The sequence below is a fragment of the Sphaeramia orbicularis genome, chromosome 6, assembly GCF_902148855.1.
Source record: "Sphaeramia orbicularis chromosome 6, fSphaOr1.1, whole genome shotgun sequence".
In the NCBI taxonomy this organism is placed as follows: domain Eukaryota; kingdom Metazoa; phylum Chordata; class Actinopteri; order Kurtiformes; family Apogonidae; genus Sphaeramia; species Sphaeramia orbicularis.
Window position 1 is genome coordinate 51,895,378 of NC_043962.1, and position 15,753 is coordinate 51,911,130.

Consider the following 15,753-nt stretch of genomic DNA (forward strand, 5'->3'; position numbering starts at 1 on the left):
AGAAACTACTGTTGCATCTTTTAGAGAAAACCCAAGAACCAAAATGAAACTGATGAACAGACTAAACATTTGAAAAAAGATAAGGACCCTACTGACTGCTCTAACTATCATCCTCTCAGTCTTCTAAACTTAAAGATTTTTGCAAAGGTCCTGACTCACCGCCTTGAGCACCACATACCAGCATTAGTCAATCCTGATCAGACAGGCTTCATAAAGCCATGGCTTGCAGCGAATAATGTTAGACGCCCTCTTCACATCATTGATGCTGCAACAGACAACTAAACACCCATGTCTGTATTTTCACTTCATGCTATGAAAGCCTTTGACTGATTAGAATGGTCATATTTATGGTCTGTTTTTGGAGGCTGTTTTTGGGCTTTGGTAACACTTTATTGGAATGATTAAGACACTATACTCAAACCCCTCAGCCCAGGTACTGTCAAACATACTCCTCCCTCTTCTCAGTCTCCAGGTCCTCATGCCAGGGCTGTCCGCTTAGCCCTGCACTATTTGTCCTCTCCTTGGAGCCACTAGCAATTCGCCAGTCCGATTTGATCTTCCCTATCTCTATTTATAACACCCAGCACCAGTTGTCTCTATATGCGGACAATGTTTTAGTTTTCTTGGAAAATCCTGCTCAGTCGGCACCACACCTGTTGACCATCTGTGAGGAGTTTGACAATATGTCAGGTTTTAAAATTAACTGGTCCAAATATGCTCTCATACATCTGAATGACATTGCTAAAACATCTGTCCTCCCAGGTAATATTCCCACAGTACAACACTTCAAGTATTTAGGTACTGAAATATTTTCTTCTTTATATCAGATTGTTAAGCATAACTATTCACTTGCTCTGAACAAGATCTTGAGGGACATGGACTGGTGGGTTGGTCTCCCTATGTCTATTCGAGCTGGTATCTCTATTATAAAAATTAATATTCTGCCCAGGATCAATTTTGTCAGCTCTATAATTCCTCTTCCCCCTGCACCTGATTACTGGAGCAAGCTCCAATCTGCTACTTCCAAATTCATTTGGAACACAAAACGGCCAGGTTTGAAGTTGTTTATTTTGCAGAGGAGGAGGGAGGATGGTGGCCTAGCCATTCCTAATTAGGCCCGAGCCGAGTAAAGCCAGCGCAGGGCCTATTGAGTCTGCGGTGGGCGCATGGGGACAAAATCGCCAGTGATGCGGTCGCCTTTCGCCACTGTCACCACTCTCACACATATTCACATTCACGACAGTCAGACCTTTCCGAAGATGTACATGACGTGCACAAATTGCATATTTACACCTGCTTGGAATGAATGGGAGTCAATGGGACACGCCCACTCGGGGTCAGTCACGTGGGTGTAAGTGCACGACACATGACATCTGACCCCACAGACATGTGGGGGAGCTCGAGAGCTTTCAAATAAGGCCAAACACGTGGTTGCCACAAAAACGGCTATATTGTTCTTGCTCAGATTATTAGGCCTGAGCCGAGTAAAGCCGGCGCAGGGCCTATTGAGTCTGCAGTGGGCGCATGGGGATGAAATCGCCAGTGACGCGGTCACCTTTCTCCTCTGTCACCACTCTCACACATATTCACATTCACAGCACTGAGACCTTTCCGAACATGTACATGGCATGTGCGCAAACCACATATTTACACCTGCTCTGAATGAATGGGAGTCAATGGGCCACGCCCAGTCGGGGTCAGTTACGTGTGTGTAAGTGCACGACACGAAGAGAAGAAAGCTACATTTTGCGCTATAGCGCCCCCTACAAAGTTACCTTTACAAAAATTGCTTCAGCTCGGACATACGATCACCAGTTTGGCTGACATTTGAGTTAGTTGTCTATCTCCCAGGTCTACACCCATTCATCTGAAAATTTGCCATTTGGCTACATAGTGCCCCCTACAAATTTAATTTTACTAAAATTGGTTCAGATTGGACATACAATCACCTATTTGCCTCTAATTTGAATCAGTTGCCTATCTACCAGGCCTACACCCATTTGTCAGAAGACATTGAACATTCACACTGTAGCGCCCCCTACAAATTTACCTTTATGAAAATTGCATCAGTTCAGACATACGAACACTGATTTGGCTCAAATTTGACGAAGTGGTACATCTTGCAGGCCTAACCCATTCAATGGAACAAATTGAATTTTGGCTGCATAGCACCCCCTACAGATTTACTTATACAAAAATGTCTTTAGTTCGTACATACGAACACCGATTTACCTCAAATTTGAGTCAGTTTGCAATCTCCCAGGCCTACACCCATTCATCAGAAGACATTAAAATTTGGTGCTAGAGCGCCACCTGCTGAATGATGGACATGTTTGTACTGGAAGTGCCCGTGGCAAGGGCCTTTAGATGCCGCTTGCGGCTTTAAGTATTCTTTTTTTAAATTTATTTTTCTTCTCCTGCTCTTTGAGCTCAAATTTGAACCTCTGAACATTTACAAAAACTCACCAAATTTTGCCCAAAATTCAGAAATGCATGACATTGAATTTACATATAGGTTTTGTAGATGTTAGTAAAGAAATACTGTGGCAGCGCCCCCTTGAAAAGTGGAAATCCATTGCGTCAATGGGAGCACGTCCAAAGTAAAGTTTGTCGTAGAGCCACGAAAATCGGTACACAGATTCATCATGAGGAGACAAATAAAAAATATTATTATGGCCATGCCCCTAAACCAACCCTTAGTCAGCCATATTGGATTGAAATTTCCAAAATGTTGAGTCAGCGTTTTCGCTGACGTCGTATTTTAACTAGCTCCTCCTTGGGCGTTTGACCGAATGAGCTCAAAATCAGTGTACAGTATCTAGACAAGTGGGGCATCAAAAGTTAGCTGAATTTTTGGGATCAGCTTCACTGTTTTTGTGCAAGGAGGTTGCAAACTTCGCAAAGTTTTTTCGGAAATTTGCCTTTACAAAACTTGCTTTAGCTCAGTCATACAATCAACAATTTGGTTCAAATTTGAATCAGTTGTCCATCTCCCAAGCCTACAGCCATGTATTGGAAGAAATTAAAATTTTACATTATAGCGCCCCCTACAAAGTTACCTTTACAAATTTGCTTCAGCTTGCACATACAAACACCGATTTGGCTCAAATTTGAGTGAGTTGTCTATCTCTCAGGCCTACACCCATTCATCTGAAAAATTGAAATTTGGCTCCATAGCACCCCCCTACACAAATTGAATTTTACTAAAAGTGGTTCAGTTTGGACATACGATCACCTATTTGCCTCAAATTTAAATCATTTGCCAATCTCTCAGGCCTACACCCATTTGTCAGAAGACATTGAAAATTTGCACAATAGCGCCCCCTACAATTTACCTTTACGAAAATTGCATCAGTTCAGACATACAAACACCAATTTGGCTCAAATTTGACTGAATGGTACATCTCCCAGGCCTACACCCATTCAGTTAAAGAAATTTAATTTTGGCTGCATGGCGCCCCTAAAGATTTACTTATACAAAAATTTCTTTAGTTCGTACATATGAACACTGATTTACCTCAAATTTGAGTCAATTGTCAATCTCCCAGGCCTACACCCATTCATCAGAAGACATAAAATTTGGTGCTAGAGCGCCACCTGCTGAATGATGGACATACTTATACTGGACGTGCCTGTGGTGAGGGCCTTTAGATGCCGCTTGCGGCTTTAATTTTGAACTTTATTCTTGGTCGTTTGTGCTCAGGCCCCTGCTCTCCTGGTTTGACCCTCATTCTTCTATCTCCTGGCGTATGTTGGAGAGCAATATAGTTCATCCATGGACACTCCAAGATGTTCTTTTTATCAGTATTTCAAAAAAACAGTGTCAGCTATGCCTTGGCCCCATTGTCTCTCATCTTGTGCTGGTGTGGAGATTAGTTGAAGCACACTGTCATCTTTCCTGCAAGTGGCACACCTTTTTTCCGATATTCAACAATAAAGCACTTCTGATTGGAGGAAGACCTATCTCTGCTCCCCCATGGGAGCAGAGGGGTGTTCACTATTTAAAAGACATTTATAATGAATTTGGATTACTCTTTTGCTGATGTTAGGGATGCATTCGATCTGCCAGGTTCCACCTTTTTCTTTTATTTACAGCTAATTGTCAGCGCTCAAGGCACATGGTGTGCCCTGGCAATGCTCTTTGCCTACTCGCCCACTTCGAGATTTATTTACTAAACAAAACAGAGCTAAGGGTATGGTTTCCAAACTGTACCACTTTCTGCGGGAGCAGACCTTGCCTCACTTCCAGTGGAGAGGATCTGGAGGAGAGATTGCCCAGACCTCAGGAGTTTGATTGGGATGCGGTGTGGTCCGGCATTCATGAAGCATCTCGCAATCCAGACCATCAGCAAATTCACTTTAATTTTTTACACAGAACATACCTCACCCATTAAACTCCATTACATGAAAATTATTAATGAACCGTGTTGTAATTTGTGTTCACTGAAAGATTAGGGCACATTTATTCACATGTTTTGGGACTGTCCTCCTGTTGAGTAATTCTGGGGCAATGTTGCATCCAAATTATCTGAGTTAATACATGAAACAGTGCCTGTAAGTATATGTGTGTTGATGCTTAATGATTTGTCAATCTTTAATATTTCTAAACTCAAAAAGCGAGTCATCTTTGCTGGACTGACAGCAGCCAAGAAAATGATTGCAACTCGCTGGAAGCCACCTCATTATCTAACTATCCAATCTTGGATTCTCTCCGTTTTGGATGTCACATACATGAAACTTTCAATGGCTCGAATTAATGGTGCTTATGAAAGCACTTTAAACATCTGGCATAGCACTGCTGACTCTTTGAAAAACATGCTGTAAGTTGATTTTGCCATTGGCTCTCTTACCTTAGTACCTCCAGATGTCAAGTCCCTTCTGTCTTGTCTGTATATGTTTGTGTGTTTGTATGTTTTGTGTATGTTGTGTGTATTCTTGTAGGTCATGTATGCATTTTTATTTTTAGTGTGTGTAATTAACCTTACTTTTTCTTACTTTTCCTATTTTATCTTTATACTATCACTGTGTTCTGTGGTATCTCATGACATGTTCTTATGCCTTGGGCTCACTGTTGGTATTCTTGCACTGAGAATCCATTCCAGCAATATTGTATAACCTGAAATACCTTTGTTCGATTTAATTTGTTGAATGAAAATGAAAATAAAAATTTGATTGCAAAAAACACAGACTAAACATAAGTAAAGGTAAATCAGGGGTGTCAAATATACGGCCTGCAGGTCAAAACCAGCCCACCAAAGGGTCCAATCCAGCCCATGGGATGAATTTGTGAAAGGAAAAATTACACTGAACAGTCATGGGTGTTAAAATCATTTTAGTTCAGGTTTCACATGTAGACCAATATGATCACAAGTAGGTCAGACAAGTGAAATACTATAACAATAACGACAACTCCAAATTTAACTCTTTGTTTTAATGTAAAAAAGTAAAATTACCTGAAAATGTTCAGTTACAAACTATCCTTTCACAAAAAATGTTAATAAGCTGAGCAAATATGAGCAACCTGAAATGTCTAAAGAGAAGTGCAATTTTAACAATATTCTCCCTGTTACTAAATGTTCTGTGTGTTTATAGATCCACTTTGATCTGTAAGTTGTAATGCACATGTAAACGATGAACTGAGACATAATATTGGTAAAACTGCGCTCAATTTTCTTTAGAAATTTCAGGTTGTTCACAATTGTTCATGTTTTTCACATTTTTTACAAAGATACTTTATAGATGTAAATATTTTCACAATATAATTTGATTTTTTTCACTGTTATTATTATACTGGTCTGATCCACTTGAGATCAAATGGGGCTGAATGTGGCCCCTGAACTAAAATGAGTTTGACCCCCCTGAGGTAAAAGAATCAATGGCTCTACTTGACTTGCAGAGGTAGATGTTCTTGTCTCAAGAACTTGTCTCAGACTAGAACCAGTACTCACTCCTCAAGCTCCAGAGCTTCGTGTGCAGCAGAGATTCGAGCCTGTGGGTTTCTCTCCCTCCATGCTTTCTGCATGACTGAAACAAGATGGTGACATGTACAATATGTCAGACGAGTTGATGCATGATGCTATTTTTGTGTCTGTGTGTGATTGTGTGCTCTTACTGGCGTCAGCCGGACGCAGATGGTCAGAGTCGCAGGTGAAGAAGGTCTGGTGGTCTTGTGCTGACAGGTTCATGTCGTAGTACGTCAGTGGCTCTCGACCTGTGACCCACGTATACCTGGACACGAGAAGGACACCTCAGACCCAGTGCATCAGTAAAAGTACACACACTGATAATTCTCCACTGCCAGATGGAGGTCTGCCTCAAAACAGGGCCTTCAGCAAAAGTACTCAACTGCTATTATTAAAATCAGATAAGGTACCTCTTACAAACTGAGGGCCGGACCTAAAATAGGTCCTGGAACCCTTTGTGTATTATTTTGAGGAATTTTGTTCATTTTTCCTAATTATGTTGCTCATTTATTATTAATATTGGATCATTTTCTTGATTATTATGATCATTTATGTTTACTTTCTTCATTTTCATGACTAATATTTGCTGATGTTCTTAATTGTTTTGGCTATTTGAATATTCATTTTCATTCCTTTTTACTTCATTATTATGACAATTTTTTTTTTTTTTTACATATTCTTGGTTATTTCTTTATTTATATTCATTTTCTTGATTGCTTTCTTAATTTGTGTTTGTTTTTGTGATTATTACGCAAATTTTTGCTGATTTTGTAAACCGTTTTCTTTATTATCCTCATAATTTCATTCATTATTGTTAATTTTCTTCATATTGTTTTTTGTTTTCTTTGTTACTTCATTTGTTATCTTATTTTTCTTATTTATTATGGTAATTAATGTTAATTTTGTTTCTTATATATTCACTTTGTGTGTTGTTGATTATTTTTGTCATTACTTTTCGCTTAGTAATTATGATCTTGAGAAGCCTAATATTGTTAAATATAACAAACTACAGAAAATACAAAAAATATAGCAAAGAAAGGAAGGATAAGATGGATTAAAAGGTGTGTGATGATGTCAAACAGGATAAAGAAAGGAACTGACTTATTTCAATGTGTTCTGGTGGAGTTTGTTAATAGGAATGTGGTCTCTGCCGGTTTAACGGGACTTAAACCACAGAGAATGGCGGATCGTTATTGGCTAAGGGTTGAAAATGCGGTTCACCACACAGGCCATTCTCCACAGAGGACGATGAGATAATTAAAGCATTAGAAATGCAAAAGCAGAGGATGACTCAACAGGAGGAGGCCACATCAAAGACAGAAGAGAAGCACAATAGCAGACAATTTACGGTGATGACAATAAATTAGAAGACGCCGAAGGGCAAGAACAGAAATCAGATGAAGGTGGAAAAGGTGTGGAGGAGGAGGAGGATGAAGAGGAGGAGGATGAAGAGGAGGAGGAAGGAGCCCATCAGCAATACAACCAGTAGCGGCTGGTGAAATAATTTTTTGGTTGGGTGCAGTAACCAAGTCAGTTTTAAGCTGCACTATAACCACATGTCACCACTAGGATTCACCAAAATACATGCACCACTATTTTAAAATATTAATTCAAATGAGAGTAAAAATACACAGGATGTGTTTTTGGTCATGTGTTTTTTATATGCAAATTTCGCCCATCTATCCTTCAAACATGCAAATTTTTCTATGACTCTATTGTAAAGTCAGGCATGTCCCTGATAAGTGTCTTTTCCACTGATAGTATAGACAATGCATTTAGACCAGGAGTGAAGGTAGTACGAGTAGATCGCATGGCATTAAAAAAATAGTAAATCAAAGTAAGGGTTAAAATTAGGGATGTCCGATAATGGCATAAAAATGTAATATCTGTGAATATCGGTATCGTTTTTTTTTGCATATCATTAAAACCGATAAAATAATGCCTTGATTTCACCGGCATTTATCGACGCGTAAATGAAGCACTGTTTGTAGCTGAAAGAAATGCGCAGTTTTCAAAACTGTACAGTAGAGTTGCCACACTGTAATAGACTCATGGAGGGAGGGAGAGAAAATATATAAATATGGCATTTTTTCCACAACTTAACTCTTTCCCCGCCAATGACGAGATTTTCCATCAGTCCGTGTTTTCACTGTTATACTGTAGTTGAAGCTGTTGCGGATCGTGTGAATTACTGTCCTTAGTCCAAAAACAAACAATTAAGCAGTTTTTTTCAGAAAAATGACGGACCGGGTTAATGTTTTCGCAGTGGAGTCTCCGTATCCCATGGCAACGCATCCAGCGGCAGTCACTGAATGAGGAAATGCAGACTGTGCAGGAACCGCACGCAGTTTCAAAGCCTTAAAGATGATTATGGAGACAGAGTCTGACAATTCAATATATGATGGAGCTACAGAAGAACCATTTAGAAACAGGAACGGAGAGAAATAGAAGGTGAGGGAGATGGACACGGAACACGGGAAACACGGAGCGGCTCAGGTCCGACACGAAGTGTGTGTGTGTGTGTGTGTGTGGGGGGGGGGGGGGGGGGGGGGGGGGGGGGCACGGAGCGACACGGAGAAAATGACCGACAGGAGGAAGAGAAAAGAGACATCTATAGAGGACATTCAAGGAGAAGACAGACACACAGACATGGGACAAGACAAAGGACAGCTAGTGTTTATCTGTTAGAGTGAGTTCAGATTCAGACTGAGGACACAGAACAGATTCAGCTGTATAATGTCAGCAGGGACACAGGTTAAGACACTGTTTGATTCGGCTTTAGTACGAAATAAATACATAATTCATACATAGATAAATAACTAGATGTCCATATAATTATTTCCAGATCAAACACAGCAGGTAGGCCAACAGGAGGATGTGGTACAGCCAAGGAAAGGCCATAAATCTACAGTATTTAGTGCATTTGTTTCTTTTTTTCTTGAAAATGAGGAATATTGAAGTGTTTATATCAAAAAACTAAACTACTATGTGTTAGACTTATAACTGATGTATGTAAATGTTCTAAGTTTAGATGGAACCTGGTGCTTTAGAAGATGTTTGGTCTAAAGTTTGGTGTAGATTCCTCTAACATTTTGTGGAATGATGGGATATCTTAGAGCTGTTTGTTATTATTATTGTTATTATTATTTTATTTTGTGATTTGGAATACAGTGTTACTGTTGGTAAATGAGAAAGAGTCAAAAATGTAAATAGGAAATCAATTTTATCTTGAAAATCAATATCTTTGGGGAAAAAAAATGCAGTTTTCTCAGTTTTTTGCTCAAAATTCAGTTTTTTCCTGAAAATGACCAATATTCAAATGTTCATATCTCACGAACGAATGAAGACAGAATAAAATCATTTCTTGTGTTTAAAAGTTGAAGTTCTGTTCTTTCTTTTGATGTATTCAGTGTTCACATACACAACATTTTCAGTCAGCCTCCAAAGATTAGTGAAAATGACCAAAAAGGCTGGCACTGGCTACCAACTCACTGGAAAATGCTCTGGCGGGGAAAGAGTTAAGTTGAAGTATGTATTCTTTGCACAGACAGTGTTTACATTTTAAAAGCCTTGTTGCATTTGAGAATGCATCCAATAGGGCATCACAATAAAATTAGGCACAATGTGTTAATTCCGTGACAGGAGATATGTGATGTTACCTAAAATTAGTTTAATATCCCACATACATCGGCAGCAATATTGGTAGATATCGGAATCGGAAATTAAGCGTTGGACAATATCGGCATATCGGTGTTTGGCAAAAAAGCCAATATCGGACATCCCTAGTTAAAATATATCCCCTACACCATTCATACCAGGAATTGATCCCATGACTCCCCGCCCAAACGTCCATTGAGTTAAACACTGTGCTATTCAGCTGTTTACTTAGAACACTGGACTTTTACTGAGGGACCTGTTCGCTGGTTCCATTTCTAAGGAAGGTCTTTATTTTTTTCAGGATGTGACATTTACTCCTGTGGGTGGTGCTTGGGTGCACTTTTTTGCACCCTGAGGCTCTCTTATCTCTTGTATGAGAGGGGGGCCACTGAGTATGCACCATTTATAACGAGAATCTATGGAGTTCTCAGCTGGAACCCCAAACAGGAAACACGTGACTGGACTGTTCATTAAACGATCAAAAGCATTTTTAAACTACACTTGAATGCAGAATGGTAGTTACGGGCTGTATCATGTATTGCCCCTTTGTTTGAATACTAAGGTTTTTGTAAAATTATTTTAGGTGATTCCTATTGTCTTCTTCCTCATGTGAGACAGGTGGGGTGGTGCCCTCATTGACGAGCTGCCACTGAATACAAGACAGAAAATAATAATAATATGAGAATGAGAAGAAGAGAAGGAAGAGAGGAAGAAAGACAGACATGAAAAATGAAAGACCCAAAAACACAAAGTCTGGATGACACTACATATGGAAGCTTTGGCGATTTCATTGAGGTTCAGAGGGATGAAAATACTTCTGAAAGGAATTATTTATACTTCTAATTACTCACTTCAAGCATGATATTGGGATAATATTAAATCATTTGTGCTTGACAGATAATTGTGATTACCAGCTTCGAGGACTTGACAATTTATCCCATGTACTGTATTTTCCGAACTATAAGCCGCTACTTTTTTCTCACGCTTTGAACCCTGCGGCTTATACAACAATGTGGCTCATGCATAGATTTTTACGGTCTAATGGCCTCCAGGGGGTGCTCTAGCAGGAAGCGCAAAAGCGAGACAGACAGGTCGAAGAGGTGATGTAAAGAGGAGAAATTTTAAGCTTAACTTTTAACAATCATTTTGCACAAACCCTCATCATGGAAAACACACAAAGAAATGCATATGATGCAGCTTTTAAGTTAAAAGCAATCGATCTGGCTGTCCAGGAAAGGAAAGGAAACTGGACTTAGGGAAATAGACCTGCTGCACACAAGTGCCGTTGAGAGCGAAAACGAAAGAAAGACTGAGAAGGTGTGTGACAGAGCCTTTCTGAGGCTGTTCAACTCCGACATTGAAGAAGACGACTTCAGTGGTTTCAGTGCGCAGAAGGAAGATGAAGATAGCGATCAATGACTGTTTTTTTTTAACCAGCCGCGTTACTGCCGTTTTACTGCCATTTTATAGGCTGTGTTTGGAAAAAAGCAGTTAAGGTATGTAAATAAATATTTACATACCTTATATTCTATTTACCATCTTTCTGTGTAAATATCTCATGTTACAACGTGGACACCTGCGGCTTATAGTCAGGTACGGCCTATATGCACTATATTGCCAAAAGTATTCGCTCACCCATCCAAATAATCAGAATCAGGTGTTCCAATCACTTCCATGGCCACAGGTGTATAAAATCAAGCACCTAGGCATGCAGACTGCTTTTACAAACATTTGTGAAAGAATGGGTCGCTCTCAGGAGCTCAATGAATTCCAGTGTGGAACTGTGATAGGATGCCACCTGTGCAACAAATCCAGTCGTGAAATTTCTTCGCTCCTAAATATTCCACAGTCAACTGTCAGCTGTATTATAAGAAAGTGGAAGTGTTTGGGAACGACAGCAACTCAGCCACGAAGTGGTAGGCCACGTAAACTGACAGAGCGGGGTCAGCGGATGCTGAGGCGCATAGTGCGAAGAGGTCGCCAACTTTCTGCAGAGTCAATCGCTACAGACCTCCAAACTTCATGTGGCCTTCAGATTAGCTCAAGAACAGTGCGCAGAGAGCTTCATGGAATGGGTTTCCATGGCCGAGCAGCTGCATCCAAACCATATATCACCAAGTGCAATGCAAAGCGCCAGATGCAGTGGTGTAAAGCACACCACCACTGGACTCTAGAGCAGTGGAGGCACGTTCTCTGGAGTGACGAATCGCGCTTCTCCATCTGGCAATCTGATGGACGGGTCTGGGTTTGGCGGTTGCCAGGAGAATGATACTTGTCAGACTGCATTGTGCCAAGTGTAAAGTTTGGTGGGGGGGGGGGGGGTTATGGTGTGGGGTTGTTTTTCAGGAGCTGGGCTTGGCCCCTTAGTTCCAGTGAAAGGAACTGTGAATGCTTCAGCAGACCAAGACATTTTGGGCAATTCCACGCTCCCAACTTTGTGGGAACAGTTTGGAGCTGGCCCCTTCCTCTTCCAACATGACTGTGCACCAGTGCACAAAGCAAGGTCCATAAGACATGGATGACAGAGTCTGGTGTGGATGAACTGGACTGGCCTGCACAGAGTCCTGACCTCAACCCGACAGAACACCTTTGGGATGAATTAGAGTGGAGACTGAGGCCAGGCTTCTTGTCCAACATCAGTGTGTGACCTCACAAATGTGCTTCTGGAAGAATGGTCAAAAATTCCCATGAACACACTCCTAAACCTTGTGGACAGCCTTCCCAGAAGAGTTGAAGCTGTTATAGCTGCAAAGGGTGGACCGACGTCATATTGAACCCCATAGACAAGGAATGGGATGTCACTTAAATTCATATGCGAGTCAAGGCAGGTGAGCAAATACTTTTGGCAACATAGTGTATGTACAAATATTTTTTTCTTTTAAAATTTGGTGGGTGCAGCTTATATTCAGGTGTGGCTTATATTCAGGTGCGCTCTATCGTCTGGAAACACATAATCAAAATCACTCTACCCTACGTAACCAGGCGTCCCTTCATATTGATATCCCCAAATCGTAGACCAATTAATTTTTCACTAAATTGCAGGAGTTGCAGTCAACCATATACCTGACATTATGGTAATGTGAATTTTGGCAACTTCAAGTGAAAACAGCAACTTTTGATATGCTGAAAAATGTGCGATTTTTTTGATTTAGTTTTTTTTTTTTTTTACCCTATGTAACCAAAAAGTTTTTCATGAAGATTTTGGCTGAAATTGACAAATGTCTTTGCATTGCCTCAAAGTACTAGAAATACCCTTTCCATCCATGTATCACACTTACATGCCAGGTAAATGTAGGCCGACTCATTATCATCTCAACAATTTTTTACCCTACATAACCGCTTGACCATGCAAAGAGACATAGTATGTCAAGAAAAAAAATCTACATTTTTCAGTCACAGATTCATATAAAAAAAACCCAACTTGGATGTAAGAAGACAGAAAATTCAAATAAAAAAAGCTCTGATATTAAAATGTCCTTTGACTTGTGTTTCATTGTCAGTGGAGCTGTTTTCAGCTCATTTTCCTAAAGCATTCTAAAGCACTTAACCTCTGCAAGTTAATATTACTTCTGAACACTTTTAGGAGTGATGTAAAACAAAAGAGCAATATTTGGGCATTTATTTTAGAGTAGCAGACTGGAAATGTGCCTTGATATATCTATTTCTTCAAAAAAGAAAAAAACACTCATAAAAAGCAGGGCAAGAACAAGAACAAATAAAGGGCAGTTCACAAATACAGGCCTGTAAAAGTAATCTTTAATAATAATAATAATAATAATAATAATAATAATAATAATAATAATAATAATAATAATGCTGGCAGTTTAGCACAACATTTGCTTCCTTTTTTTTCATTCATTCATTCATTCATTATCCTCCACTTTATCCAGGGCCGGGTCGCCGGGGTAACAGTCTAAGCAGGGATGCCCAGACTTCCCTCTCCCCAGACACCTCCTCCAGCTCTTCCGGGGGGACCCCGAGGCGTTCCCAGGCCAGCTGAGAGGCATAGTCTCTCCAGCGTGTCCTAGGTCCTCCCTGAGGTCTCCTCCCAGTGGGACATGCCCGGAACACCTCCCCAGGGAGGCGTCCAGGAGGCATCCGAAACAGATGCCCGAGCCACCACATTTGCTTCCATTTAATACATTCAACAATATAATGCTGATATTTTAAAGCATCAGTATCTAAAGCAGGGGTGTCAAACTCATTCTAGTTCAGGGGACACCTTCAGCCCAATGACATCTGAAGCAGGCTGGACCAGTAACATAATAACATAACGTGTAAACAATATCAACTCCAAATTTTTGTCTTAGTGTGAAAAAAAGGAAAATTACATAATGAAAATGTGAATGACCTGAACAACTAAGTACAACCAAAAAAATAGGTACAACTTTGACAATACTATGTCTCAGCTCATTAATTACATGTGTGCATTACAACTTACAGATCACAGTGGATCTACACATATACAAACACAAATTAACATTTAGTAACAGGCATTGTATCATTAAAATTGCACTTATTTTTCACAAGACATTTCATGCTGTTTGTATTTCTTCAGGTTAACCACATTTTTTGTGAAATGAATGAATGAAGTTTGTAAAGTGGTCATTATTTATAGGTTATTATGATAGTATTTTCGAGTTGTCATTATTTATACCTAATTATGTTATTATTTTACTGGTACAACCCACTTCAGATCAAATTAGGCTGTATGTGGCCCCTGAACTCAAATGATTTTGATATCTGTGATTGCTAATATCTTCAGTGTAATTTTTGCATTTCACAAATTCATCCGATGGGCTGGGTTGGACCCTTTAGCTGGCTAGTTTTTACTGGCTTTTACTTTGAAGTAGTGGAGAAAATGTTGCATTTGTTTAAAAAGTGCATTGCAGCAATTAACATCCATGAAAACATGAGCAGACCACAACAAAGTTTTGCACTGCACAGGATCATTTCTATTTATTAAATAGACAAAATTAGAAATAAAGGCCTGAATCTAATGCAAAACTTCTTCAGATAAAGGCCTGGTACATTCTGATTCTCAGAGAAATAAAGCCCTGGGAACTATTACAGGAAATATAGTAATATATTTTAATGTAATGTAACTTCACAGCCCTCCATCCCCTTATTGGGAAGAATATAGTCACCTCTGATATATCCTATATTACCATGCAAACAAGGAAAGAATTAAAGAGAAGTATCTAAAACCACTTCTTAAAAAGATCCCCGGATTTTATGTTCGTCACTAATGCAGGAAATATTACTACATTTCTATAGCCTTTTCTGATTTATTTCTGAATGTTATCACTAAAAATATTAAAACTTTTTGCCAATTATAATGTCCTTATCTAGAGCGATTAAAGTGCAAGTGCATTATTTAGAACCCATGCTAAGATTAGCAATAATTTTTGATTATTGATTATGTGTTTTGGATGCAATACAAGTAAAAAGACAGACAATGGAAGGCTGTATCAAACAAAAAGTGGAAATCTGAGAAGAACAAAAACATGAGGAGGCACACAAAAAGAAGTAAAAACCAACAGAGAGGTTTAGCTGCTGTCACTCACCGATTATATTCAGCTCCCCGAAATAAATTCAGTGGATTTCTCCATACTTTACATTCTGCAGGAGACAGACAGACAGAAAGAGAGTGAACAACACCCGTGATGAGTGTCAAGGGCAAAGACAACACTAAACCTCATCGACACTTCAAAGCTTAGCTCTGCCTTTACCCCGATGACGCCGATTGGTGACTGAGGAGATTTGAGGCCTTTTCCATGTCAGCCATGTACTCCATGTGCCAAAATGCCTCTTCAGGAACTCACACTACTGTCAGAAAACAGCTCAGGTTTGGGCTGAGAACACATCATACAGACTGAATTTAGAAATACCGGTGACGATTCAGGCCTCCTGGTTTGTTTTTGTTTTGTTTTGGGTTTTTTGGGTTTGTTCTGGAGGGCTGAGGGGCTGTGGTTGCATGGAATTTGCTACATGAACATTTTATGTTATTCTCAAATATTTTTATGATAATATTTACTATTTCAGTGTTTTCAATAAGCTTGTGGATGGCAGCTGGGGAGTCTATGGGTTCTTTAACAAGAAAATATGTTATAATATGTATGTAATAATATGA

The 15,753-nt window shown here is 39.6% G+C and overlaps 1 protein-coding gene across 1 annotated transcript in view; it reads right to left on the reverse strand.

Annotated features, from left to right (window-relative positions):
* The window catches only part of LOC115420820 (suppressor of tumorigenicity 7 protein homolog), an 87,894-nt gene that overhangs the window by 26,032 nt on the left and 46,109 nt on the right, over positions 1-15,753 (reverse strand). Inside the window, 3 exon segments of the mRNA XM_030136366.1 lie at positions 5,949-6,024; positions 6,113-6,228; positions 15,188-15,242. Coding sequence (XP_029992226.1) covers positions 5,949-6,024; positions 6,113-6,228; positions 15,188-15,242 — 247 coding nt within the window.